Below are 27,710 nucleotides of genomic sequence, written 5' to 3' on the forward strand. Positions count from 1 at the left end.
GGGGGGTCCCAAAATCTGGGGGGGCCAAAATCCAGGGGGGTCCCAAAATCCAGAGGGAAATCCCAAAATCTGGGGGGGGGGGTCCCAAAATCCAGGGGAGGCCCCAAAATCCGGGGGGGCCCCAAAATCCGAGGGGGGGACCCCAAAATCCGGGGGGGAAATCCCAAAATCCGGGGGGGGGTCCCAAAATCCAGGGGAGGCCCCAAAATCCGGGAGGGGGGTCCCAAAATCCAGGGGAGGCCCCAAAATCCGGCGGGAGGGGGGGGCCCAAAAGTGGGGGGAGGGGTGGAAAATTGGGGACCGGGGGGGAGGGTCCCAAAATCTGGGGGGGAGGGGCCCGAATTTAGGCGGGGGGGTCCCGAAATTGGACGGGGGTGGGGGGGGAGGGACCCAAATTTTTGGGTGGGGAGGGTCCCAAATTCAACTTGGGGGAGGGGAGGGGGGGGGGTGGGTCCCCAAAATTTGGAGGGGGGGGGGGAGGGGAGGTCCAAAATAGGAGTGGGGGAGGGGGGGGGGGGCGAATTTTGGGGGTCGCCAAAATTTAAAGGGGGAGGAGCCCAAAAATTGAGGGGGGGGGGGGGGAGGGGGGGATCCCCAAAACTTTTTGGGGTGAGCCCCAAATTTGCCGTGAGCGGGGTGGGGGAGGGGAACCGGTCCGGGGGGTGTTGCGTAAAGCGGGGGTGGGGGAGGGGCGGGTGGGGTCACGCGTGGCCCCTCCCCCACCCCACCCCTCCCCCCCTCCTCCCCCCCCCCGCTCAGGTGCGGCCGCGGCTGCAGGTGAAGGTGGGGGAGGGGATTTTGGGGAGGTTTTTGGGGGGGTTTGGGGCTGGGGGAGGGGAGCGGGGGGGTCGGGGGAGGTTCCTCGCCCCTCCCCCACCCCCACCCCCCCATGGGGCCCACGCGGGTCCCGCCCCTCCCCCACCCGCGGCGTTGCCGTGGAACCGACAGCGGAGGGGGGGGGAGGGAGGGAGGGGCGGCTCCGGGACCCCCCCAAAAAACACCCCAAAATCGCCCCAAAAACTCCCCAAAAAACCTCACCGGGACCTGCCCCCCCCCGCGTGGGTCCGAAATCGCCCAAAAACCGCCCAAAATGCCCCAAAAACCTCCCCAAAATCCCCCCCCCCCCGCGTCCCTCTGTGCCCCGCCCCCCCCCGGCGGCTCCCGGGGCATTTTGGGGGGATTTGGGGCGGTTTTGGGGGGGATTTGGGGGGAACTTTGGGGAGATTTTGGAGGGAATTTGAGGCGGTTTTTTGGGGGAATTTTCGGGAGGTTTTGGGGGGATTTTGGGGATATTTTGGAGGGAATTTTGGGAGGTTTTGGGGGGATTTGGGGCGGTTTTGGGGGGAATTTTGGGGATATTTTGGAGGGAATTTCGGGAGGTTTTGGGGGATTTGAGGCGGTTTTGGGGGGATTTTGGAGGGAATTTGGGGCGGTTTTTGGGGGATTCTGGGACGGTTTTGGGGGGGATTTTGGAGGGAATTTCGGGAGGTTTGGGGGGGGATTTTGGAGGCAATTTTGCGTTGTTTTTGGGGGAACTTTGGGGAGATTTTGAAGGGAATTTGGGGCGGTTTTGGGGGATTCTGGGGCGGTTTTGGGAGGAATTTCGGGAGGTTTTGGGGGGAATTTTGGAGGGAATTTGGGGAGTTTCTGGGGCGATTCTGGAGCGGGTTTTGGGGAGATTTCGGGTGGTTTTTGGGGGATTCTGGGGCGTTTTTTGGGGAGATTCTGGGGCGGTTTTTGGGGAGATTTCGGGTGGTTTCGGGGGGATTCTGGGGCGTTTTTTGGGGAGATTTCAGGTGGTTTTTGGGGGATTCTGGGGCGTTTTTTGGGGGATTCTGGGGCGGTTTTTGGGAGATTTCAGGTGGTTTTTGGGGGATTCTGGGGCGGTTTTGGGGGAGATTTCGGGTGGTTTTGGGGGGATTCTGGGGCGTTTTTGGGGGGATTCTGGGGCGTTTTTGGGGGGAGATTTCGGGTGGTTTTTGGGGGATTCTGGGGCGTTTTTTGGGGAGATTTCGGGTGGTTTTGGGGGGATTCTGGAGCGCGTTTTGGGGAGATTTCGGGCGGTTTTTGGGGGATTCTGGGGCGGTTTTCGGGGGGATTTTTCGGGGTTTCGGGGACGAGGCCGCTCCCTCCCCCCAGGTGCCCCCCAGGTGCCCCCAGGTGCCCCCCAGGTGCCCCCGATGTCGCGCGGGTACTTCCAGCACGGGGGGGTGACGTTCCCGGGGCTCCTTTACTCCCCCCGCGGCCTCGAGGCCGCCCGCGACTTCCCCGTGGAGGACGACGACGTCTTCAACGTCACCTACCAGAAATCGGGTGCGGATTTGGGGCCAAAAACGGCGATTTCGGGAAAATCCCAAAAATCCAGGCCGAGATCGCGGGATTTTGGGGTGGGGGGGACGCGTGGGGGGCTCAGGGAGGGACCCCAAAGGGAGCCAAGGATGGGGAGGGGGACCCTGAAATCTGGGGGGGAATCCGGGGGTTTTGGGGAAATCCAGGAGATCCTGAGCCTGATCCCCCGGGCTCCCAAGGGACTCCCAAAAAAACCCGAAACGACCCCAAAATGGCCCCAGAGAGCCCAAAAAATCCCCAAAAGGACCCCAAAACAGGCCCAGAGACCTCATAGGGAGCCCCAGAATGACCCCAAAACGGCCCCAGAGACCCCAAAACGACCGCAAAAAAAAAAAAAACCAAACCCAAGATGACCCCCAAAAATTACCCAAAAACCCCAAATTCCCGATTTTTAGGGACGGTGTGGATGCTGGAGATCCTGAGCCTGATCCGCCAGGACGGGGACCCCAAAGGGACCCCAAAAAACCCCCAAAAAAACCTTAAAAAAACATAACAAAACCTTAAAAACCCATTAAAAAAATCAATAAAACGCCCAAAATTCCCCAAAACTCCCGTTTTTTGGGACGGTGTGGATGCTGGAGATCCTGAGCCTGATCCACCAGGACGGGGACCCCAAAGAGACCCCAAAAACCACCCGAAAACCCTTCAAACCCAGAAAAAACCCCCTTAAAAATCCAGAAAAAAACGTTTAAAAAACCCAATAAAACGCCCAAAATTGCCGAAAACTCCCATTTTTTAGGAACGGTGTGGATGCTGGAGATCCTGAGCCTGATCCGCCAGGATGAGGATCCCAAAGAGACCCCAAAAAACCCCCAAAAAACTGCAAAATCACCCTTAAAAATCCAGAAAAAAACCTTAAAAACCCCATTAAAAAACCCAATAAAACGCCCAAAATTGCCGCAAACTCCCGTTTTTTAGGGACGGTGTGGATGCTGGAGATCCTGAGCCTGATCCGCCAGGACAGGAACCCCAAAGGGACCCCAAAAACCCTTAAAAAAGCCCAGAAAAAACCTTAAAAAACCAGAAAATACCCTTAAAAAACCTTAAAAAAACCCAATAAAACGCCCAAAATTGCCGAAAACTCCCGTTTTTAGGGACGGTGTGGATGCTGGAGATCCTGAGCCTGATCCGCCAGGACGGGGACCCCAAAGAGACCCCAAAAACCACCCGAAAACCTTCAAACCCAGAAAAAAACCCCCTTAAAAATCCAGAAAAAACCCATTAAAAAACCCAATAAAACGCCCAAAATTGCCGAAAACTCCCGTTTTTAGGGACGGTGTGGATGCTGGAGATCCTGAGCCTGATCCGCCAGGACGGGGATCCCGGCTGGTGCCGCTCGGTGCCCAACTGGGACCGGGGCCCGTGGCTGGAGACGCTCCTGGGCTACCGGCGGGCTCGTGGCAACGCCCGGCCCCGCATCATCAGCTCGCACCTGCCCGTGCAGATGTTCCCCAGGGCCTTCTTCGGCTCCAAGGCCAAGGTTTCTGGGGGAAAAAACGGGGATTTTGGGCAAAAAACGGGGATTCGGGGGGAAAAACGGGGATTTGGGGGGGGGGAAATGGGGATTTTGGGGGAAAAAACGGGGGGGAAATGGGTTTTTTTGGGGGAAAATATGGGGGATTTCGGGGGGGAAAACGGGGGGGTTGTGGGAGGTTTGGTGTCAGGAACGGGGGATTTGGGGGGAAAAACGGGGATTTGGGGAAAAAATGAGGATTTGGGGGGTAAAAACGGGGATTTGGGGAAAAAACGGGGGGTTCGGGAAAGAAAACGGGGATTTTGGGGGGGGAAAAACGGGGATTGGGGGAAAAAATGGGCATGTGGGGGAAAACAATGGGGACTTGGGGAAAAATGGGGATTTGGGGTCAAAAATGGGGATTTGGGGTCAAAACCGGGGATTTGGGGGAAAAAATGGGGATTTTGGGGGAAAAAACGGGGGGGAAATGGGTTTTTTTGGGGAAAATATGGGGGATTTCGGGGGGGGAATGGGGGGGTTGTGGGAGGTTTGGTGTCAGGAACGGGGGATTTGGGGGAAAAAAAACCGGGGGGTTGGGGGAAAATGGAGATTTGGGGGAAAAACGGGGGTTCTGGAAAGAAAACGGGGATTTGGGGGGAAAAAACGGGGATTTGGGGAAAAAACGGGATTCGGGAAAGAAAACTGGGATTCTGGGGGGGAAAAACGGGAATTTGGGGAAAAAAACGGGGATTTTGGGGGGGGGGATGGGGATTTGGGGGAAAAAATGGGGATGTGCGGGAAAAAATGGGGATTTGGGGAAAAATGGGGATTGGGGGGAAAAAACGGGGATTTTGGGGGGAAAATGGGGATGTGGGGGAAAACAATGGGGATTTGGGGAAAAATGGGGATTTGGGGTCAAAAATAGGGATTTGGGGGAAAAAACCAGGGATTTTTGGGGGAAAAACGGGGATTTGGGGGGGGAAATGGGGATTTTGGGGGAAAAAACAGGGGGGAAATGGTTTTTTGGGGAAAAAATGGGGGATTTCGGGGGGGAAAAGGGGGCGTTGTGGGAGATTTGGTGTCAGGAACGGGGGATTTGGGGGAACAAATGGGGATTGGGGGGAAAAACGGGGATTTGGGGGGGAAAATGGGGATTTTGGGGGGAAAAAAACCCGGGGATTTGGGGGAAAATGGAGACTGGGGGAAAAACGGGGGTTCTGGAAAGAAAATGGGGATTTTGGGGGAAAAATGGGGATTTGGGGGGGAAAAACGGGGATTTGGGGGGGAAATGGGGATTTTGGGGGAAAAAACAGGGATTTGGGGGGGAAAATGGGGATTTTGGGGGGAAAAAAACAGGGATTTGGGGGGGAAAAATGGGAGTCTGGGGGAAAAACGGGGAGTTTGGGGGAAAAACCGGGGATTTGGGGGAAAAAATGAGGATTTTGGAGGAAAAGCCGGGGATTTGGGGTAAAAAACCCCGGGGATTTGGGGGAAAACGGAGATTTGGGGAAAAAACGGGGGGGTTGGGGAAAAAAAACGGGGATTTTGGGGGGAAAAATTAGGGATTTAGGGTTAGAAATGAGGGGTTTGGGGTCAGAAATGTCGGATTTGGGGGCGGGAGTGTCAGACTTGGATGGGATTTGAGCAGATTTTGGGTCAGAAACGTCGGATTTCGATGGGATTTGGGGTCAGGAAGGTGGGATTCGGGGGGGGGGTTCGGGATTTTTGGGGTTTGGGGGGATTTTTGGGGTCCCCCACGGCCGTGCCCCCCCCTCCCCAGGTGATTTACACCGTGCGGGACCCCAAGGACGTCCTGGTGTCCCTGTTCCACTTCGCGCGGATCTTCCGACCCTACAAAGACCCCGGGAGCCTCGAGGAGTTCATGGAGAAGTTCCTGGAGGGCGACGGTGCCGAATTCGGGGGGGTTTGGGGTTTTGGGGGGGTTTGAGGAGGATTTGGGGGGGTTTGGGGGGGGTTGAGGAGGATTTGGGGGGATTTAGGGGGATTTGAGGAGGATTTGGGGGGATTTAGGAGGGTTTGAGGAGGATTTGGGGGGATTTAGGGGGGTTTGGGAGGATTTGGGGGATTTGGGGGGATTTGAGGAGGATTTGGGGGGATTTAGGGGGGTTTGGGAGGGATTGGGGGAATTTTGGGAGGGATTGGGGGGATTTGGGGGGGTTGAGAGGGATTGGGAGGGGATTTGGGGGGATTTAGGGAGGATTTGGGGGGATTTTCGGGGGTTTGAGGAGGATTTGGGGGAATTTAGGGGGGTTTGGGAGGGATTGGGGGGATTTAGGGGGATTTGAGGAGGATTTGGGGGAATTTTGGGGGGTTTGGGAGGGATTGGGGGGGGGGATTTGGGGAGGTTTTATTGGGAATTTCCGCGATTTCGAAGGTTTTGCTGGATTTTGGGGGGGATTTTGGGGGATTTTGAGGGCGATTTGGGGGTCAGAAGTTCAGAGTTTGGGAAGCTGGGGTGGTTATTCGGCAGATTGAGGGGGATTTGGGGGATTTGGGGGGATTCAGGGGGATTTCGGGGTGGTCTCGGGTGGGTTTGGGGTGGGAAATTGGGGATTTGGGGGGATCTGAAGGGATTTTGGGGCAGATTTGGGGTGGGAAATTGGGGATTTGGGGGGATCTGAAGGGATTTTGGGGCCGGGAGGGATCTGAAGGGATTTTGGGGCAGATTTGGGGTCAGAACTTGGAGATTGGGAGGGATCCGAAGGGATTTTGGGGCGGATTTGGGGTCAGAAATTGGGGATTTGGGGGGATCTGAAGGGATTTTGGGGCGGATTTGGGGTGGGAAATAGGGGATCTGGGGGGATCTGAAGGAATTTTGGGGCCAGGAGGGATCTGAAGGGATTTTGGGGCGGATTTGGGGTGGGAAACTGGGGATTTGGGGGGATCCGAAGGGATTTTGGGGCGGATTTGAGGTCAGAAATTGGGGATTTGGGGGGATCCGAAGGGATTTTGGGGCGGATTTGGGGGTTTCGGGCCCCGCCGGCGCCCCCAGCGCTGTCCCCAGCGATGTCCCCGTGTCCCCAGTGCCCTTCGGCTCCTGGTTCCAGCACGTCCGGGGGTGGCTCCAGCTCCGGGGCCGCGAGAATTTCTTCTGGATCAGCTACGAGGAGCTGCAGCAGGTGGGGTCACCTGGGGGTCACCCGGGGGTCACCTGGGGTCACCTGAGGTCACCCTGGGGTCACCTCGGGGTCACCTGGGGGTCACCTGGGGTCACCTGGGGTCACCCGAGGTCACCTGGGGTCACCCTGGGGTCACCTGGGGTCACCTGGGGTCACCTGAGGTCACCTGGGGTCACCTGGGGTCACCCTGGGGTCACCTGGGGTCACCCGGGGGTCACCTGGGGTCACCCTGGGGTCACCCTGGGGTCACCCTGGGGTCACCTGGGGTCACCTGGGGGTCACCTGGGGGTCACCCGGGGGTCACCTGGGGTCACCTGGTGTCACCTGGGGTCACCTGGGGGTCACCTGGGGTCACCTGAGGTCACCTGGGGTCACCTGGGGGTCACCTGGGGGTCACCCTGGGGTCACCTGTGCCACCCTCGGCTCACCCCCGGTGTCCCCTCGGTGTCCCCAGGGCCACCCCAGCCTCATCTCAGCGTCCCCAGGGTCACCTCAGGGTCACCCCCATGTCCCCAAATCTCCTGAGTGTCCCCCCAGTGTCCTCTCAGTGTCCCCTCAGTGTCCCCTCAGTGTCCCCTCATGCCCCTGAGTGTCCCCTGAGTGTCCCCAAGTGTCCCCGCGTGTCCCTGAGTGTCCCGAGTGTCCCTTGAGTGTCCCCTCAGTGTCCCCTTGTGCCCCTCGGTGTCCCCCGGGTGTCCCTGATGTCCCCTCATGTCCCTCATGTCCCCTTGGTGTCCCCTGGGTGTCCCCTGATGTCCCCTGGGTGTCCTCTGGGTGTCCCTGATGTCCCCTGATGTCCCCTGGCTGTCCCCTGGGTGTTCCCTGGCTGTCCCTGATGTCCCCTGAGTGTCCCTGATGTCCCCTGATGTCCCTGGGTGTCCCCCGGGTGTCCCCCGGGTGTCCCTGATGTCCCCTGATGTCCCCTGGGTGTCCCCTGGCTGTCCCTGATGTCCCCTCATGTCCCCCGGGTGTCCCTGATGTCCCCTGATGTCCCCTGATGTCCCCTGGGTGTCCTCTGGGTGTCCCTGATGTCCCCTCATGTCCCCTGGCTGTCCCTGATGTCCCCTGGCTGTCCCCTGATGTCCCCTGGCTGTCCCCTGGCTGTCCCTGATGTCCCCTGGGTGTCCCTGATGTCCCCTGGGTGTCCCCTGATGTCCCTGGGTGTCCCCTGGGTGTCCCCCGGCTGTCCCTGGCTGTCCCTGATGTCCCCTGGGTGTCCCCTGGGTGTCCCCTCATGTCCCCTGGGTGTCCCTGATGTCCCCTCATGTCCCCTCATGTCCCTGGCTGTCCCCCGGCTGTCCCTGCTGTCCCCGATGTCCCCGGCTGTCCCTGATGTCCCTGGGTGTCCCCTGCTGTCCCCGATGTCCCCGGCTGTCCCTGATGTCCCCTGGGTGTCCCCTGATGTCCCTGGGTGTCCCCTGGGTGTCCCCCGGCTGTCCCTGGCTGTCCCTGATGTCCCCTGGGTGTCCCTGATGTCCCCTGGGTGTCCCTGATGTCCCTGGGTGTCCCCTGCTGTCCCCGATGTCCCCGGCTGTCCCTGATGTCCCTGGGTGTCCCCCGATGTCCCCGGCTGTCCCCGATGTCCCTGGGTGTCCCCTGATGTCCCCCGGCTGTCCCTGCTGTCCCCGATGTCCCCGGCTGTCCCCAGGACCTGCGTGGCAGCGTCCAGCGCCTCTGCGCCTTCCTGGGGCGCCGCCTGAGCGCGGCCGCGCTGGACGCCGTGGTGGCCAACGCCTCCTTCGCCGCCATGAGCCACAACCCCATGAGCAACTTCAGCCGCAGCCCCCAGTTCATCCTGGACCGGCGGCGCGGGCCCTTCCTGCGCAAGGGTGGGCACCGGGGTGGCACTGGGGTGGCACTGGGGTGGGCACTGGGGTGGGCACCGGGGTGGGCACTGGGGTGGGCACTGGGGTGGCACTGGGATGGGCACTGGGGTGGGCACTGGGATGGGCACTGGGGTGGCACTGGGGTGGGCACTGGGGTGGGCACTGGGGTGGCACTGGGGTGGGCACTGGGGTGGGCACTGGGGTGGCACTGGGATGGGCACTGGGGTGGGCACTGGGATGGGCACTGGGGTGGGCACTGGGGTGGCACTGGGATGGGCACTGGGGTGGCACTGGGGTGGCACCGGGGTGGCACCGGGGTGGGCACTGGGGTGGGCACCGGGGTGGGCACCGGGGTGGGCACCGGGGTGGCACTGGGGTGGCACTGGGGTGGCACCGGGGTGGGCACTGGGGTGGGCACCGGGGTGGGCACTGGGGTGGGCACTGGGGTGGCACCGGGGTGGGCACTGGGGTGGCACTGGGGTGGGCACTGGGGTGGGCACTGGGGTGGCACTGGGATGGGCACTGGGGTGGCACTGGGGTGGCACCGGGGTGGCACCGGGGTGGGCACTGGGGTGGGCACCGGGGTGGCACTGGGGTGGCACTGGGGTGGCACCGGGGTGGGCACTGGGGTGGGCACCGGGGTGGGCACTGGGGTGGCACTGGGGTGGGCACCGGGGTGGGCACCGGGGTGGGCACTGGGGTGGCACTGGGGTGGCACCGGGGTGGGCACTGGGGTGGCACTGGGGTGGCACCGGGGTGGGCACTGGGGTGGCACTGGGGTGGGCACCGGGGTGGCACTGGGGTGGCACTGGGGTGGGCACCGGGGTGGGCACTGGGGTGGCACCGGGGTGGGCACTGGGGTGGGCACTGGGGTGGGCACCGGGGTGGGCACCGGGGTGGGCACTGGGGTGGGCACCGGGGTGGCACTGGGGTGGCACCGGGGTGGGCACTGGGGTGGCACTGGGATGGGCACTGGGGTGGGCACTGGGTGGGCACTGGGGTGGGCACCGGGGTGGGCACTGGGGTGGGCACCGGGGTGGGCACTGGGGTGGCACCGGGGTGGCACCGGGGTGGGCACCGGGATGGGCACCGGGGTGGCACCGCGGCGGGGGTGGCAGCGGGGACATCTGGGGGGTGTTGGGGACAGTGGGGACATCTGGGACACTGAGGGTGTTGGGGACATCTGGGGGTGTTGGGGGATTTGGGGACAATTGGGGACAATTGGGGTGTTGGGGAGATTTGGGAGATTCGGGGACATTTTGGGGATTTGGGACATTTGGGGACATCGGGGCCGTATTTGGGGGAATTCAGGGGGTCCCTCCTGGTTTTGGGGGCAGTTCCAGGGGTGGAATTTGGGGATTTTTTGTGGGATTTTGGCACTTCCTGAAAGGTTTTGTTTTGGGGTTTTTTTGGGGGCGGGGGGTTTGTGGCTCCTTCCCAGCTCTGGGGGTGGGAATTTTTTTTTGGGGGGGGGGGGGGGGTGGGTGGGAGTTTTTGGGGAGTGGGATTTTAGAGGGGTCCGAGCCCCGATTTCCCCGTTTTGCGCCGTTCCCGCAGGGATTTCGGGGGACTGGCGGAACCACCTGAGCCCGGAGCAGAGCCGGCGCTTCGACCTCGTGTACCGGGAGCGAATGGCGGGGCTGGGGGTCTCCTTCCCCTGGGACCCCCCCCCCGAGGGCGAGACCCCCCCAAAATCCCCTCGGGACCCCCCCCCGGAGGGCAGCACGGGCGGGGAGCCCCCAGAAGAAGGGGAGACCCCCCCCGAAATGGCTCCAGATGCCCCAAAAACCCCTCAGGACCTCCCAAAAACCCCTCAGGACCCCCCAGAAATGGCTCAGGACCCCCCCAAAACCTCCCAAGACCCCCCCAAAATGGCTCAGGATGCCCCCAAAACCCCCCAGGACCCACCCAAAATGGCTCAGGACCTCCCAGAAATGGCTCAGGATGCCCCAAAAACCCCCCAGAACCCCCCAAAAACCCCTCAGGACCCCCCAAAAATGGCTCAGGACACCCCCAAAACCCCCCAGGATCTCCCAAAAATGGCTCAGGACCCCCCAGAAATGGCTCAGGACCCCCCAAAAACCCCCCAGGACCCCCCCGGAGCCCCCTCCCCATGACCCCCCCAGCTTGGATGTCCCCCCAGGACCCCCCCAAGGAACCCTGGGATCCCCCAAAAGGGGAGGAGACCCCCAGAGACCCCCCCAGGAACCCCCAAATTTGCCCAGGACCTCTCTGAGACCCCCTAAAGCCCCCCAAGACCCCCTCCCCAGTTTGGGCGTCCCCACATCTGCCCCCCAGTGCCTTCGGGGGCCTCCCAAAGGCAGGACCCCTCCCCAAATTGGGCTAATTAATAAAGACCAATCAATGGTGCCGTTAATTGATGCCAAAGGGGGGGTTTATTTGGGGAGGGGGTTTATCTGGGGAGGGGTCGTGCCGGTGCTGCTGGTGATGATGAAGGGGGGGCTCCAGGGGGGCTCTTCCTGTGAGAAATTTGGGGAATTTGGGGAGGGGTCCATGGGGATTTTTGGGGGGAAAATACCGAGATTTTTTAGGAGGAATCCCAGGGGTTTCTGGGGGGAAATCCCAGGGTTTTTTTTGGGGAGGAGTCCCAGAGGTTTTTTGGGGAGGGGTTTCGGGGATTTTTGGGAGGAATCCCAGGGGTTTTTTTGGGGGAGGCGTGCTGGGGATTTTGGGGGCAATCACAGGGGTTTTTTGGGGAGGGGTCTTGGGGATTTTGGGGAGGGGTCCCGAGGCGGGAAAGGTGAGGGGAGAAAAGGGAGGGAAAGGTGAGGGGGGAAAAGGGTGGGAAACGTGAGGGGAGAAAGGAGAGGGAAATGTGAGGGGGGAAAAGGGAGGGAAATGTGAGGGGGGAAAAGGAGGGAAAGGTGAGGGGGAAAAGGGAGGGAAAGGTGAGGGGAGAAAGGGAGAAAAGAGCGGGAAACGTGAGGGGGGAAAGGGAAACATGAGGGAGGAAAGGGAGGGAAAGGTGAGGGGGGAAAAGGGAGAAAAGAGCGGGAAATGTGAGGGGGGAAAAGGGCGGGAAACGTGAGGGGAGAAAAGAGAGGGAAATGTGAGGGGGGAAAAGGGAGGGAAAGGTGAGGTGGGTGGGGAGGCGAGGGGGGAGTTGGGGCACCCCAAAAGAGGGGCTGGGACGCCCCAACCCCGCCGTGTCCGTGACGTTCTCGGGGGTGTCCAGAAGGTCCCGGTGGTTTCTCCAAGGTTCTCCCGGTGCCCGAGAGGTTCTGCTGAAGGATCTCCTGGTCTCTGCGAAGGGTTCTAGAAGGGTCTGCGGGGCTCTAGAGGCTCCCACAAGGTTCTAGAGGGGTCTCCAGGGCTCCAGAGGCATCGGGGGGGGGGGGGGTTGGGTGGGTTTCTAGATGCTTCTGCAGGGCTCTGGAAAGTTTCTCTGGGTTTCTAGATCTGTCTGTGGGTTCTAGAACTCTCTGTGGGGTTCTGGGGGTGTCTGCGGGGTTTCTAGAGCTGCCCACGGGGTTCTGGAGGTGCCTGAGGGGTTCTGGGGGTGTCTGTGGGGTTCTGGGGGGTCGCTGTGGGATTCTGGGGGTCTCTGTGGGGTTCTGGGGGTGTCTGCGGGGTTCTGGAGGTGTTTGAGGGGTTCTGGAGGTGTCTGTGGGGTTCTTGGGGTGTTTGAGGGGTTCCGGGGGTCTCTGTGGGGTTCTGGGGGGTTCCGGGGGTCTCTGTGGGGTTCCAGGGGTCTCTGTGGGGTTCCGGGGGTCTCTGCGGGGTTCCAGGGGTCTCTGTGGGGTTCTGGGGGTTCCGGGGGTCTCTGTGGGGTTCCAGGGGTCTCTGTGGGGTTCTGGGGGGTTCCGGGGGTCTCTGCGGGGTTCCGGGGGTCTCTGCGGGGTTCTGGGGATGTCTGTGGGGTTCTGGAGGTGTCTGTGGGATTCTGGGGGTCTCTATGGGGTTCTGGGGGTCTCTGCGGGGTTCCAGGGGTGTTTGAGGGATTCCAGGGGTCTCTGCGGGGTTCCGGGGGTCTCTGCGGGGTTCCGGGGGTCTCTGCGGGGTTCTGGGGGGTTCCGGGGGTCTCTGCGGGGTTCCAGGGGTCTCTGCGGGGTTCTGGGGGTTCCGGGGGTCTCTGCGGGGTTCCAGGACCGTCTCTGTGGGGTTCCGGGGGTCTCTGTGGGGTTCCGGGGGTCTCTGTGGGGTTCTGGGGGGTTCCGGGGGTCTCTGCGGGGTTCCGGGAGTCTCTGCGGGGTTCTGGGGGGTTCCGGGGGTCTCTGCGGGGTTCCGGGGGTCTCTGCGGGGTTCTGGGGGGTTCCGGGGGTCTCTGCGGGGTTCCGGGGGTCTCTGTGGGGTTCTGCGGGGTTCCGGGGGTCTCTGCGGGGTTCCAGGACCGTCTCTGTGGGGTTCCGGGGGTCTCTGTGGGGTTCCGGGAGTCTCTGCGGGGTTCTGGGGGGTTCCGGGGGTCTCTGCGGGGTTCCAGGGCCGTCTCTGCGGGGCTCTGGGGGGTTCCGGGGGTCTCTGTGGGGTTCCAGGGCCGTCTCTGTGGGGTTCTGGGGGGTTCCGGGGGTCTCTGTGGGGTTCCAGGGGTCTCTGCGGGGTTCTGGGGGGTTCCGGGGGTCTCTGCGGGGTTCCGGGGGTCTCTGTGGGGTTCTCAGGGCTCCCGTGCGGTTCCAGGGCTGCCCACGAGGTTCCCCTGGAGGTCCCGCAGGTGCTCTCACTTCTCCTGGACGTGTTTCCCCGGGCTGGCCGTCTCTGCCCTGGCTTCCTCCTCCGCCTGCCCGTGTTCCCGCACCGTCACCCTGATGACCGCGCTCCGGCCCCTGGACACGGTGGCCGTCACCTCGACGGGGCCGGCGCTGAGCCGCGCTTCCTCCTGGTTCTCCTTGAGGATGGCGAAGGGGAACATGGCGTTCCTCCCGGGAGGATGGTGGGAGATCTTGACCAGGCGGTCGTAGACCGCCTGCAGGTTGCTCGTGTGAACCTTGTCCCGGGACAGCTCCAGGCCCATCTCCACGGAAAACCTGTTGTAGTCGATGGGGTTGGAGAAGTAGATGGCCAAGGTGAAGGACTCGGCCTCGAAGGCCAGGACCCCGTTGGCGCCCCAGAACAAGGAGTTGTTGGTGAACTTGCAGCTTCTGGAGGAGCCGGGGGCCACGTCCTGCGGGGGGTTGAGGGCGTGGCCGCTGAAGAAGTAGGTCCTGGAGAGAGGAATTGGAAGGGGGGGATCAACGGAGGGGCGGCGGGAGCGCGGGGAAATCGTCCCAGCGGCACTGGGAGGTGCTGGGAGCCGGGAGATGGCCCCGAGCCCTGGAGAGGATCCCAGCCCGGCACCAAGATCCCACCCGGAGCTGCCCCCCCCGCACCCCCGAGGGTCCTCCCCGATGGCCCCCTGGACTCACCCGGCGTTCCTCAGGGTGAAGTTTCGGGTCTTGTTGGAGATCTGGATCTCCACAAAGCGGCTGACGTTCAACCCCATCCTGGCTCGGGATCTCCTCAGCTCTGGGATCTCCTCCTCAGCTCTGGGATCTCCTCAGCTCCAGAATCTCCTCAGCTCCAGGATCTCCTCAGCTCCAGGATCTCCTCAGCTCCGGGATCTCCTCCTCAGCTCTGGGATCTCCTCAGCTCCGGGATCTCCTCCTCAGCTCTGGGATCTCCTCCTTAGCTCTGGGCTCTCCTCAGCTCTGGGATCTCCTCAGCTCTGGGATCTCCTCAGATCCAGAATCTCCTCCTCAGCTCTGGGCTCTCCTCAGCTCTGGGATCTCAGCTCTGGAATCTCTTCCTCAGCTCCGGAATCTCCTCCTCAGCTCCGGAAGCTCCTCAGCTCCAGAATCTCTTCCTCAGCTCCGGGATCTCCTCCTCAGCTCTGGAATCTCAGCTCCAGAATCTCAGCTCCAGAATCTCAGCTCCGGAATCTCTTCCTCAGCTCCGGAATCTCTTCCTCAGCTCCAGAATCTCCTCCTCAGCTCCGGGATCTCAGCTCCAGAATCTCAGCTCCAGAATCTCAGCTCCGGAATCTCTTCCTCAGCTCCGGAATCTCTTCCTCAGCTCCGGAATCTCTTCCTCAGCTCCAGAATCTCTTCCTCAGCTCCGGGATCTCCTCAGCTTTGGGATCTCCTCAGCTCCGGAATCTCTTCCTCAGCTCCGGAATCTCAGCTCCGGAATCTCCTCAGCTCCAGAATCTCTTCCTCAGCTCCGGGATCTCCTCAGCTCCAGAATCTCAGCTCCGGAATCTCAGCTCCGGAATCTCCTCCTCAGCTCCAGAATCTCCTCCTCAGCTCCGGAATCTCCTCCTCAGCTCCGGAATCTCCTCCTCAGCTCCGGAATCTCAGCTCCGGAATCTCAGCTCCAGAATCTCCTCCTCAGCTCTGGGATCTCCTCCTCAGCTCTGGAATCTCCTCCTCAGCTCCGGGATCTCCTCCTCAGCTCCAGAATCTCCTCCTCAGCTCTGGAATCTCCTCCTCAGCTCCGGAATCTCCTCCTCAGCTCCGGAATCTCCTCCTCAGCTCCGGGCTCTCCCCGGCTCCAGCCCCTTCTCCCCCCACTCCGGGGTCTCCTCCCGGTGCTCTGGGCTCAGCCGGGCCCCTTCCCCTCCTCCCTGGGCTCCAGCAGCCCCTGGTTTCTGGGAACGAGAGCTTTCGCTTTCACCGGAGACTCCCCAGGCTCCACCCCTTCCTTCCCGTTCGATTTTCAGACAAAACTGCCCCAGAATTCCCGACCGCTTCCCTTCCCTTTGACTCCACGAATTTTTGGGATGGAACCACTCGAGAACAGACCCAAGACCCGCCCGGATTCGGCTCATCCCGGGATGACCCCGGGTGCCGCCGGGCGTTGCCTGCCCGGGCACCTGCGCCAGGTGTGTCCCTCCGAACCCGGCTGGGGTTTGGGTCTGTTCTCCAGCGGTTCCATCCCAAAAATTCGTGGAGTCAAAGGGAAGGGAAGCGGTCGGGAATTCTGGAGGTCGGTTTCTGGGTGAAACCGGGAATTTTGGGGGGGTTTCTGTGGAATCCAAGGAGTTCCTGGGTGTCCCTGGGAGCACCGGGAGGAGATGCCGGAGCTCAGGAGAAGGTTCTGGATCTGAGAAGATCCCAGAACCCAGGAAAACCATCCCCACCCCCCCCCCCCCCCCCACCCCGATCCCAAATTCCACCCCCCGATCCCAAATTCCACCCTCCGATCCCAAATTCCACCCCCCGATCCCAAATTCCACCCTCCGATCCCAAATTCCACCCCCCGATCCCAGATTCCACCCCCCGATCCCAGATTCTTTCCTGGATCCTGGGATAACCCCCTCCCTCCCCATCCCAAATTTCCCCCTCCTCCCAGACCTTCCCGGATCCCAAAATTCCCAGTTTTTCACCGGATCAAGTGCAAAAATTCTTCTTTAATTCAGCAAAGCAAGGAAAAAAAAAAGGGGAAAATGGGAGGGGGGGGTCCCCAGGGGGTGGTTTGGGGGTCCCAGGGGGGGATCTCCCCAAATTTTGGGGACTCCCCCCCAGTGGGGTCCATCCATGTCTCGCTCTGGGGATCCCTGATTTGGGGGGGGGGGGGGGGTCGGGTCCTTTTGGGGGTATTTGGGGTTTTTTTTTTTGAGGGATATTTTGGGGTCTCTGGGGGTATTTTGGGGGTCTCACCCCCCCAAATTTTGGGGGTTCCCCCCCCCCGTGTCCCCCCTAGATGAGGTCCATCAGGATGTCCTCCTCCATCACGCTGGGGGTCTGCACGGGCTGGAGCCCCCCCGGGGGGACGGGGCCCCGCGGGCCGGGGGGCAGCAGCATCTGCCCTGGGGGGGCACAGCGGGGTCAGGGGGGACCCCAAAACTGACCCTGGGGTCCCAAAGGTGGGTTTGGGGGGGGTCTCAGGGGCATTTTGGGGGTCTCAGGGGTATTTTGGGGGGGTGCCAGGAGTAATTTGGGGGTACCTGGGGATGGTTTTGGGGTTCCCAAGGTAAATTGGGGGGGGTCCCAGAGATATTTTGGGGGTACTTGGGGGTGGTTTGGGGGATCCCAGGGGTGGTTTGGGGGGTCCTGATGTGGTTTTGGGGTTCCCAGGGTAAATTGGGGGATCCCAGGGACATTTGGGGGGTACCAGGGGGTCATTTTGGGGATCCCAAGAGAGGTTTGGGGATCCCAAAGGTGGTTGGGGGGTCTCAGGGGCATTTTGGGGGTCTCAGGGGCATTTTGGAGGGTACCAGGAGCAATTTGGGGGTACCTGGGGGTGGTTTGGGGGGTCCTGGTGTGGTTTTGGGGTTCCCAGGGTAAATTGGGGGATCCCAGGGACATTCTGGGGGTACCTGGGGGTGGTTTTGGGGGTCCCAGGGGCAGTTTGGATGGTCCCTGGGGTGGTTTTGGGGTTCCCAGAAGGATTTGGGGGTTCTGGAGGGGTTTATTTTGGGGTTCCCGGGTGTGTTTTGGGGGGGTGCCAGGAGGGTTTTGGGGGGTCCCTGGGGTGGTTTTGGGGGTCCCAGAAGGATTTGGGGGTTCTGGGGGGATTTATTTTGGGGTTACCAAATGTGTTTGGGGGGGGGTCCCAGGAGGATTTTGGGGTTCCCAGAAGGATTTGGGGGTTCTGGGGGGGGTTTTTTGGGGTTCCCAGGAGGATTTGGGGTTCCCAGAAGGATTTGGGGGTTCTAGGGGGATTTATTTTGGGGTTCCTGGGTGTGTTTTGGGGGGGTCCCAGGTGTGTTTTGGGGGTTCCCAGGAGGATTTTGGGGTTCCCAGAAGGATTTGGGGGTTCCCAGGAGGATTTGGGGTTCCCAGAAGGATTTGGGGGTTCTGGGGGGGGTTTTTGGGGTCACTCACCTGGGATCGGGGCGCGGGGCCCCCCCAGCTGCCCCGGCCAGGGCTGCCCCGGGGGGGGGGTGCAGGAGGGGCAGCTGCCCCCCCCCCGCCCCCAAGGCCTGGTGGGGAGGGGGCAGCAGGGGCTGCGCCGGGGGGGGCCCCCGGGGGGGGCTGCAGGTGGTGCAGGGGCTGCGCCGGGGGCGGGACCCCCCCTTGGGGCTGGGGGACACCAGAGAGTCAGGGGGGCACCCCAAAAACGACCCCTCCCTTACCAGGAACCCCCCCCACCCCCCAGCCCCAAAAATCTTCAGTTCCTTCCTCTCCCCCTCCCCATTTTTAGATCCCCCCCCCCCAAACCTTCCCAAGAAGCCCCCTCCCCCCAAAAAATTCCCCTCCCAAATCCCCCCAAGAACCCCCTGGAAAGTCCCCCCGAAAATTTTAAGAGCCCTCCCCCCTCCAAAAATTCCCCCAAGAACCCCCCAGAAATTCCACCCCTCCCCCCATTTTTGGGGCCCCTCAGAGTTCTCCAACCCCCCCCCCCCCAAAAATTAACCTGAGGGGAAGCCCCGATCCTGAGTTTTGGGGGGGCTCCCTGTTTTGGGGGAGTCCCTTTTTTTTTGGGGGGAGGGCTCCCCGTTTTTTTGGGGAGTCTCTATTTTGGGGGCTCCCCGTTTTTTGGGAGTCTCTATTTTGGGGGCTCCCTGTTTTTTTGGGGAGTCTCTATTTTGAGAGCTCCCCGTTTTTTTGGGGAGTCTCTATTTTGGGGGCTCCCCGTTTTTTGGGAGTCTCTATTTTGGGGGCTCCCTGTTTTTTTGGGGAGTCTCTATTTTGGGGGCTCCCCGTTTTTTTGGGGAGTCTCTATTTTGAGAGCTCCCCGTTTTTTTGGGGAGTCTCTACTTTGGGGGCTCCCCGTTTTTTTGGGGAGTCTCTATTGTGGGAGGGCTCCCCGTTTTTTGGGAGTCTCTATTTTGGGGGCTCCCCGTTTTTTGGGAGTCTCTATTTTGGGAGGGCTCCCCGTTTTTTTGGGGAGTCTCTATTTTGGGGGCTCCCCGTTTTTTTGGGGAGTCTCTATTTTGAGAGCTCCCCGTTTTTTTGGGGAGTCTCTATTTTGGGAGGGCTCCCCGTTTTTTTGGGGAGTCTCTATTTTGGGAGGGCTCCCTGTTTTTTTGGGGAGTCTCTATTTTGGGGGCTCCCCGTTTTTTGGGGAGTCTCTATTGTGGGAGGGCTCCCTGTTTTTTGGGAGTCTCTATTTTGGGGGCTCCCCGTTTTTTTGGGGAGTCTCTATTTTGGGAGGGCTCCCCGTTTTTTGGGAGTCTCTATTTTGGGAGGGCTCCCCGTTTTTTTGGGGAGTCTCTATTTTGGGGGCTCCCCGTTTTTTGGGGAGTCTCTATTTTGGGAGGGCTCCCCGTTTTTTGGGAGTCTCTACTTTGGGGGCTCCCCGTTTTTTCGGGGGGGTTTTTGGGGTCGCTCACCGGCTGCTGGCTGAGCAGGAGGCTCCGCAGTTGGGGGTTGGCCCCGGGGTTTTGGGGGCGCAGCAGAGCCCCCCCCCCAGCTTGGGTGGGTTGGGGGGGCCCGGCCTGGGGGGGGTCCCGGGTTTTGGGGGGCCGGGGGGGGGCGCGGGGGCGGCCGAGGGGGCCGGGGGGGGCTGCGGCTGCTGCTGCTGCGCCCGGAGCTGTAACTGGGGGGGGGGGAGAGAGAGGGGGTGTGCAGGAAAAGGGGGTGTTGGGGACCCCCCCAAAATCCCACAGAGCAAAGGGAGCCTTCCCCCCAAAATGTTCTGTGACCCCCACTCCCCCCCCAAATCCAGCCAGGGTCCCCTCAAGACCATCCAGACCCATCCGAGACCCCCTAAAACACCCCCAAAAATCATCCAGGGTCCCCCCAACACCCCCCAGAGCCACCAAGGGACCCCCTCCGGAACCCACCCAGGACCCCCCAGACCCCCAAAGCCTCCAGGACCCCCCCCATGTCCCCCCAAAACCCATCCAGGACCCCTCAAAATCCCCCCCAGACCCCCCAAACCCCATCCAGGACCCCCCAAAATTGCACCCAGACTCCCCAGATCCATCCAGGACCCTCCAAAATCCCCCCCAGACCCCTCCAAACCCACCCAGGACCCCCCAAAATGCCCCCCAGACCCCTCCAAACCCATCCAGGACCCCCCCAAAATCCCCCCCCAGACCCCCCCAAACCCATCCAGGACCCCTCAAAATCCCCCCCAGACCCCTCCAAACCCATCCAGGACCCCCAAAATCCCCCCCAGACCCCCTCAAACCCATCCAGGATCCCCCAAATCCCCCCCAGACCCCCCCAAACCCATCCAGGACCCCCCAAAATGCCCCCCAGACCCCTCCAAACCCATCCAGGACCCCCCAAAATTCCCCCCAGACCCCCCCAAACCCATCCAGGACCCCCCAAAATTCCCCCCAGACCCCCCCAAACCCATCCAGGACCCCTCAAAATCCCCCCCAGACCCCTCCAAACCCATCCAGGACCCCCAAAATCCCCCCCAGACCCCCCCAAACCCATCCAGGATCCCCCAAATCCCCCCCAGACCCCCCCAAACCCATCCAGGACCCCCCAAAATGCCCCCCAGACCCCTCCAAACCCATCCAGGACCCCCCAAAATTCCCCCCAGACCCCCCCAAACCCATCCAGGACCCCCCAAAATTCCCCCCAGACCCCCCCCAACCCATCCAGGACCCCCCAAAATCCCCCCCAGACCCCCCCAAACCCATCCAGGACCCCCCAAAATGCCCCCCAGTCCCCTCCAAATCCATCCAGGACCCCCCAAAATCCCCCCCAGACCCCCCCAAACCCATCCAGGACCCCCCAAAATCCCCCCCAGACCCCCCAAAATCCCCCCAGACCCCCCCAGACCAGGCTCTGCTGTCGCTGCTGCTCCTCCATGATGCCGACCTGAGCCAGGCTTGGGCTCACCTTTGGCAGGGGAAGCACGATGTGAGGTCTGGGGGGCTTTAGGGACCCCCCAAAACCCCCAAATCCGCCCCAAATCCCACAAAAACCACCTCAAATCGAAACGTGAGGGGGGAAAAGGGAGGGAAAGGTGAGGGGGAAAAGAGCGGGAAAGGTGAGGGGAGAAGAAGGAGGGAAAAGTGAGGGGGGAAAAGGGAGGGAAAGGTGAGGGGAAAAGGGAGGGAAAGGTGAGGGGAGAAAAGGGAGGGAAAGGTGAGGGGAAAAGGGCGGGAAAGGTGAGGGGGAAAAGGGAGGGAAAGGTGAAGGAAAATAAAGTGGAAAACATGAGGGGAGAAAGGAGAGGGAAATGTGAGGGGAGAAAAGAGCGGCAAACGTGAGGGGAGAAAAAAAGGGAGGGAAACGTGAGGGGAGAAAGAGCGGGAAACGTGAGGGGAAAAGGGAGGGAAACGTGAGGGGAGAAAAAAGGGAGGGAAAGGTGAGGGGAGAAAAGGGAGAAAAGAGGGGGAAAGGTGAGGGAGAAAAGAGGGAGAAAGGTGAGGGGAGAAAAGGGCGGGAAAGGTGAGGGGGAAAATGGGAGGGAAACGTGAGGGGAGAAAAGGGAGGGAAAAGCGAGAGGGGAAAAGGGAGGGAAAGGTGAGGGGAGAAAAGAGCGGGAAACGTGAGGGGGGAAAAGGGAGGGAAACGTGAGGGGAAAGGGAGGGAAACACGAGGGGAGAAAAGAGCGGGAAACGAGAAGAAAGAAGAGAGGAAACACGCGAAGACAAAAAGGTGAGAGCTGTGAAAACCCCGTCCAGGGGTTTTTCCCACAAAACCACCCCAAATTCCCCCTTACCTGTGGCTGCACCCCCGAGGTCACGGGGAGGGTCCCCGGCTGCTTGGGCAGGAATGGGGGGGGCCCCGGGGACGGGGGCTGAGCCCCCCAACTGTGGAGAGAGAGAAATTGGGGAGCTGGGGGGGCAGCAGAGACCCCAAAACCCCCCCCCAGAAATGGGCTGGGGGGCACCAAAGATACCCCAAAAAAGGTTAGGGGTGTTTTGGGGGGCAAAAAAGACACCCTAAGATCCCCCAGAAAGGGATCTGGAAGGGATGTATGGATTCTGTAGGGACTCTGTGGAGTCCATAAGGGATTTATGGGATCTGTAGGATTTTGGGATGTTTTTGAGGTGGTTTTGGGGTGTTTTTGGGGTCTCACCCCTCGCTGCTGGTCCACCTTGTGCTGCTGCACCTGCTTGTGGTTGGTGATGACCTGGAGGGTTTCTATGGGGTCTGTAGGGACTCTGTGGGGTCTGTAGGGGATTTATGGGGTCTCTAGGATTTTGGGTGTTTTTTGGGATGTTTTTGGGGTCTCACCCCTCGCTGCTGGTCCACCTTGTGCTGCTGCACCTGCTTGTGGTTGGTGATGACCTGGAGAGTTTCTATGGGGTCTGTAGGGACTCTATGGGGTCTATAGGGGATTTATGGGGTCTGTAGGGGATTTATGGGGTTTGCAAGATTTTGGGGTGTTTTTGGGATATTTTTGGGGGTCTCACCCCTCGCTGCTGGTCCATCTTGTGCTGCTGCACCTGCTTGTGGTTGGTGATGACCTGGAGGGTTTCTATGGGGTCTGTAGGGACTCTATGGGGTCTGTAGGGGATTTATGGGGTTTGCAGGATTTTGGGGTGTTTCTGGGATGTTTTTGGGGTCTCACCCCTCGCTGCTGGTCCACCTTGTGCTGCTGCACCTGCTTGTGGTTGGTGATGACCTGGAGAGTTTCTATGGGGTCTGTAGGGACTCTATGGGGTCTGTAGGGATTCTATGGGGTCTGTAGGGACTCTATGGGGTCTGTAGGGGATTTATGGGGTTTGCAGGATTTTGGGGTGCTTTTGGGGTGTTTTTGGGGTCTCACCCCTCGCTGCTGGTCCATCTTGTGCTGCTGCACCTGCTTGTGGTTGGTGATGACCTGGAGAATTTCTATGGGGTCTGTAGGGACTCTATGGGGTCTATAGGGGATTTACTGGGTCTGTAGGATTTTGGGGTGTTTTTGGGGTGTTTTTGGGGTGTTTTTGGGGTCTCACCCCTCACTGCTGGTCCACCTTGTGCTGCTGCACCTGTGTGCAGTTGGTGATGACCTGGAGGGTTTCTATGGGGTCTGTAGGGACTCTGTGGGGTCTGTAGGGGATTTACGGGGTCTGTAGGATTTTGGGATGTTTCTGGAGTGTTTTTGGGATGTTTTCAGGGTATTCTGAGGTGTTTTTGGGGTCTCACCCCTCGCTGCTCGTCCATCCTGTGCTGCTGCACCTGTGTGCAGTTGGCGATGACCTGGAGGATTTCTATGGGGTCTGTAGGGACTCTATGGGGTCTATAGGGGATTTATGGGGTCTGTAGGGGATTTATGGGGTTTGCAGGATTTTGGGATGTTTTTGGGGTGTTTTTGGGGTCTCACCCCTCGCTGCTGGTCCATCTTGTGATGCTGCACCTGCTTGTGGTTGGTGATGACCTGGAGGGTTTCTATGGGGTCTGTAGGGACTCTATGGGGTCTGTAGGGGATTTACGGGGTCTGTAGGATTTTGGGGTGTTTTTGGGGTGTTTTTGGGGTGTTTTTGGGGTCTCACCCCTCGCTGCTGGTCCATCTTGTGCTGCTGCACCTGCTTGTGGTTGGTGATGACCTGGCGGATGCCGTTGACGAAGCCGCTCTGGTCGTTGGGGATCAGCCCCATGAAGATTTTCTTCTTGGACGAGTAGAGCAGCATCAGCACCCGCACCTCGCACGGGGCCGTGTGCGGGAAGTGCACGCAGCCCGCCTGGGAAGGACACGGCCACGGCGCCGGGTTTTTGGGGGGTCCTGGATGGGGTTTGGGGGGGTCTGGGGGGGGATTTTGGGGGGGTCCTGGTGGGTTTGGGGGGGTCCTGGATGGGTTTGGGAGGGCCGGGGGGGGGATTTTGGGGGGGTCCTGGGTGGGTTTGGGGGGGCCTGGGGGGGATTTTGGGGGGGTCCTGAATGGGTTTGGGGGGGCCTGGGGGGGATTTTGGGGGGTCCTGAATGAGTTTGGGGGGATTTTAGGGGGTCCTGCATGGGTTTGGGGGGTTGTGGATGGGTTTGGGGGGGGCCTGGGGGGGGATTTTGGGGGTCCTGAATGGGTTTGGGGGGATTTTAGGGGGTCCTGCATGGGTTTTGGGGGGTCTGGAGGGGATTTTGGGGGGTCCTGAATGGGTTTGGGGGGATTTTAGGGGGTCCTGCATGGGTTTGGGGGGGCCTGGGGGGGATTTTGGGGGGTCCTGAATGGGTTTGGGGGGATTTTAGGGGGTCCTGCATGGGTTTGGGGGGTTGTGGATGGGTTTGGGGGGGGCCCTGGGGGGGATTTTGGGGGTCCTGAATGGGTTTGGGGGGATTTTAGGGGTCCTGCATGGGTTTTGGGGGGTCTGGAGGGGATTTTGGGGGGTCCTGGATGGGTTTGGGGGGTCCTGGATGGGGTTTGGGGGGCTCTGCGGGGGATTTTGGGGGTCCTGGATGGGTATGGGGGGCTTTTAGGGGGTCTTAGATGGGTTTCAGGGGATTTTGGGGGGTCCTGGATGGGTTTGGGGGAGTCTGGGGGGGATTTCGGGGCATCCTGGATGGGTTTGGGGGGGTCTGGGGGGGATTTTGGGGGGTCCTGGATGGGTTTGAGGGGATTTTGGGGGGTCCTGGATGTGTTTGGGGGGTCTGGGGGGGGCTTTGGGGGGTCCTGGGTGGGTCTGGAGGGTCCTGGCTGAATTTGGGGGGGGTCTGGGGGGGATTTTGGGGGGTCCTGGATGGGTTTGGGGTCCCTGGGTGCAATTTTGGGGGTCTCTGAGGGTGTTTTTGGGGTCCCAGGGGTGTTTTTGGGATCCCTGAGGATGATTCTGGGGTCTCTGACAATGATTTTGGGGTCCCTGGGTACAATTTTGGGGTCCCTGGGGATGATTTTGGGGTCTCTGGGGATGATTTTGGGGTCTCTGAGGATGATTTTGGGGTCCCTGGGTACAATTTTGGGGTCCCTGGGGATGATTTTGGGGTCTCTGGGGATGATTTTGGGGTCTCTGAGGATGATTTTGGGGTCCCTGGGTACAATTTTGGGGTCTCTGAGGATGATTTAGGGTCCCTGGGGATGATTTTGGGGTCTCTGGGGATGATTTTGGGGTTCCTGAGGATGATTTGGGGTCTCTGAGGATGATTTTGGGGTCCCTGGGGATGATTTTGGGGTCTCTGAGGACGATTTGGGGTCCCTGGGGATGATTTTGGGGTCCCCAAGATGATTTTGGGGTCCTTACGAAGCCGTTGCCCATGATCCTGTAGAGCCCCTTGAGCGACTCCAGATCCTTGTTGGTGAAATGGAACTGAACCATCCGGGAATTCCGGAAAAGGGGGCCCAGGGTGGTCTGGGGGGGTCAAAACAGGGGGTCAGGACCCCCCAAATCCCCCAAATCCACCCCAAATCCCACAAATCCATCCCAAATCCCACCAAAAAACCCCTCCAAATCCCACAAAATTCCCTCGAATTCCACAAATCTCTGTTCCAAATCCCACAAATCCACCCCAAAATCCCACAAATCCACCCTAAAATCCCACAAAAGCTCCCAAAATCCCACAAAAATCCCCCTCAAATCCCACAAAACCACCCCAAATCCCACAAAACCACCCCAAAACCCCACAAAACCACCCCAAAACCCCACAAAACCACCCCAAATCCCAAAAAAACCACCCCAAAATCCCAGAAAACCACCCCAAAATCCCCCTCAAATCCCACAGAAACCACCCCAAATCCCACCAAACCCCCTCAAATCCCACAAATCCACCCCAAAATCCCACCAAACCCCTCTCAAATCCCATAAATCTACCCCAAATCCCACAAATCCACCCCAAAATCCCACAGAAACCCTCTCAAACCCCACAAAACCACCCCAAAATCCCACAAAACCACCCCAAAACCCCACAGAAACCCCCTCAAATCCCACCAATCCACCCCAAATCCCACAAAACCACCCCAAAATCCCACAAAACCCCCCTCAAATCCCACAAATCCACCCTAAAATCCCACCAAACCCCTCTCAAATCCCACAAATCCGCCCCAAATCCCACAAAACCACCCCAAAATCCCACAAAACTCCCCTCAAGTCCACCCCAAAACCACCCCAAATCCCACAGAAACCCTCTCAAACCCCACAAATCCACCCCAAATCCCACAAAACCACCCCAAAATCCCACAGAAACCCTCTCAAATCCCACAAAACCACCCCAAATCCCACAAAACCACCCCAAAATCCCCCCAAATCCCCCCCAAAACCCCCCAAATCCCCCCCAAAGCCGCACCAGGAGCTGCTGTGGGATGAGCTGCATGATCAGCTTTTGGGGCCACTGATCCGTTTTCCTGGGAAAAGAGAGCAAAAAAAAAAGGGGGTGACCTAAAGCTCCCCCCCCCCCATTCCAGGACCCCCCCTCCCTGCGCCCCAAAATTCCCACACCACCCCAAAAAACCAACCGGGACCCCCCCAAAACCCCCCAAAACCCCCCAAAAACCTCCTCCCACTCCCCCCACCCTGCTCCACACCCCCTTTTTTACCCCTTTTCCACCACCCCCAAAACGGCCCTAAAAGCCGCCCAGGATGGCCCAAATTCATCCCGAACACCCCCAAAATCCCCCCAAAAACCCCCCAAATCCCCCAAAATCCCCCAAAATCCCCCAAAATGCCCCAAACTCACAGGTTCTCGCCGGCGTTGACGTAGACCTGGCAGGGCAGGGACCGCGTCAGCTTCGTGCTCGAGTCCACCAGGGCCGGTTTGGGTTTCTGGGGGGGACATTTGGGGGGTCCCCAGAGGATTTAGGGGGTCCCAAAGAGGGTTTAGGGGGTCCCCCGAGAGGATTTGGGGAGTCCCAAAGAGGATTTAGGGTCCTCAAAGGGTTTAGGGGGTCCCAAAGAGGATTTGGGGGATCCCCGAGAGGATTTGGGGATCCCCGAGATGATTTAGAGGATCCCAAAGAGGATTTAGGGGGTCCCCCGGAGGATTTGGGGGATCCCCCAGAGGATTTAGGGGGTCCCCCGGAGGATTTGGGGGGTCCCCGAGAGGATTTGGGGGGTCCCCCAGAGGATTTAGGGGGTCCCAAAGAGGATTTGGGGGATCCCAAGAGGATTTGGGGGGTCCCCGAGAGGATTTAGGGGGTCCCCGAGAGGATTTGGGGGGGTCCCCGAGAGGATTTAGGGTCCCTGAGAGGATTTGGGGGGTCCCCCAGAGGATTTAGGGGGTCCCAAAGAGGATTTGGGGGATCCCAAGAGGATTTAGGGTCCCCAAGAGGATTTAGGGGGTCCCCGAGAGGATTTGGGGGGTCCCAGAGAGGATTTAGGGGGTCCCAGAGAGGATTTAGGGGGGTCCCCCGGAGGATTTGGGGGATCCCCCAGAGGATTTAGGGTCCCCCAAGAAATTTTGGGGGGGGTTAAAGAGAAGTTTTGATCCCCAAGTTGTTCCTTTTATTCCACCCCAAACCAACACCAGGGACCCCAAAAGTTCTCCCAGGACCCCAAAATCGCCCTAAACCCCCCCCCAGGACCCCTCCCCCTTAATTCATCCCCCAAACCCCCCAGCACCCCAAAATCCCTCAAAACCTCCCCCAGATCCCCCCAAAACTTCCCCAGCATCCCCCCGATTCATCCCAAAGAACCCCCAGACCCCCCCAATGCACCCCAAAATCCCCCCAGATCCCCCTAAAACCCACCCAGAGCACCCCAAAAACTCCCCCAGACCCCCCAAATTCCCCCAGGACCCCCCTAGTTCACCCTAAAATCCCCCCCAATCCCCCTAAAACTCCTTCAATTCACCCCCAAATCCCCCTAAAACCCCTCAATTCACCCCAAAATCCCCCTAAAACCCCCCCAGTTCACCCCAAAATCCCCCCAAATCCCCCTAAAACCCCTCAATTCACCCCAAAATCTCCCCAATCCCCCCCAGGATCCCCCCCCAATTCGCCTCCTGCCACTCCAGGACCCCCCCCAATTCACCCCAAACCCCCCCCAGGACCCCCCCGGACCCCCCAATTCACCTCCTGCCACTCCAGGACCCCCCCAATTCACCCCAAACCCCCCCAGGACCCCCCCAGGACCCCCCCGGACCCCCCCAATCACCTCCTGCCACTCCAGGACCCTCCCAATTCACCCCAAACCCCCCAAATCCCCCCCAGGACCCCCCCAGGACCCCCCCAGACCCCCCAATTCACCTCCTGCCACTCCAGGACCCCCCCAATTCACCCCAAACCCCCCCAGGACCCCCCCAGGACCTCCC

The 27,710-nt window shown here is 60.4% G+C and overlaps 2 protein-coding genes and 1 long non-coding RNA gene across 4 annotated transcripts; 1 reads left to right on the forward strand and 2 right to left on the reverse strand.

Moving 5' to 3' along the window:
• Positions 1 to 762: 762 nt before the first annotated feature.
• On the forward strand, positions 763 to 12,088 carry LOC138101568 (sulfotransferase 2B1-like). Its single transcript, XM_068999345.1, has 8 exons — positions 763 to 783; positions 2,151 to 2,313; positions 3,621 to 3,829; positions 5,583 to 5,709; positions 6,848 to 6,942; positions 8,591 to 8,771; positions 10,326 to 10,445; positions 11,988 to 12,088. Exons 2-8 carry the CDS (start codon positions 2,181 to 2,183, stop codon positions 12,086 to 12,088), a joined length of 966 nt encoding a protein of 321 aa, XP_068855446.1. The 5' UTR covers positions 763 to 783; positions 2,151 to 2,180.
• A 4,182-nt stretch (positions 12,089 to 16,270) lies between these two features.
• Positions 16,271 to 27,416, reverse strand: LOC138101569 (mediator of RNA polymerase II transcription subunit 25-like; the record flags this gene model as incomplete). The annotated part of the gene is given in 9 exon segments (XM_068999346.1): positions 16,271 to 16,509; positions 17,528 to 17,585; positions 17,587 to 17,725; positions 18,979 to 19,184; positions 23,035 to 23,223; positions 24,710 to 24,817; positions 25,749 to 25,806; positions 26,139 to 26,224; positions 27,399 to 27,416. Coding segments are annotated over 9 exon segments (972 nt in total), but the record flags the coding sequence as incomplete, so codon positions are not given.
• LOC138101571 (uncharacterized) lies at positions 20,384 to 22,180 on the reverse strand. Of its 2 annotated transcripts, none has more exons than XR_011147195.1 (3): positions 21,973 to 22,180; positions 21,276 to 21,366; positions 20,384 to 20,446 (listed from the first exon to the last, which is right to left on the reverse strand). It is a non-coding gene; the product is annotated as an uncharacterized lncRNA (long non-coding RNA). The 2 variants fall into 2 exon arrangements; XR_011147196.1 differs by lacking the exon at positions 21,973 to 22,180 and adding an exon at positions 21,636 to 21,696.
• Positions 27,417 to 27,710: the final 294 nt, after the last annotated feature.

This window comes from Aphelocoma coerulescens, unplaced genomic scaffold (assembly GCF_041296385.1).
Source record: "Aphelocoma coerulescens isolate FSJ_1873_10779 unplaced genomic scaffold, UR_Acoe_1.0 HiC_scaffold_340, whole genome shotgun sequence".
In the NCBI taxonomy this organism is placed as follows: domain Eukaryota; kingdom Metazoa; phylum Chordata; class Aves; order Passeriformes; family Corvidae; genus Aphelocoma; species Aphelocoma coerulescens.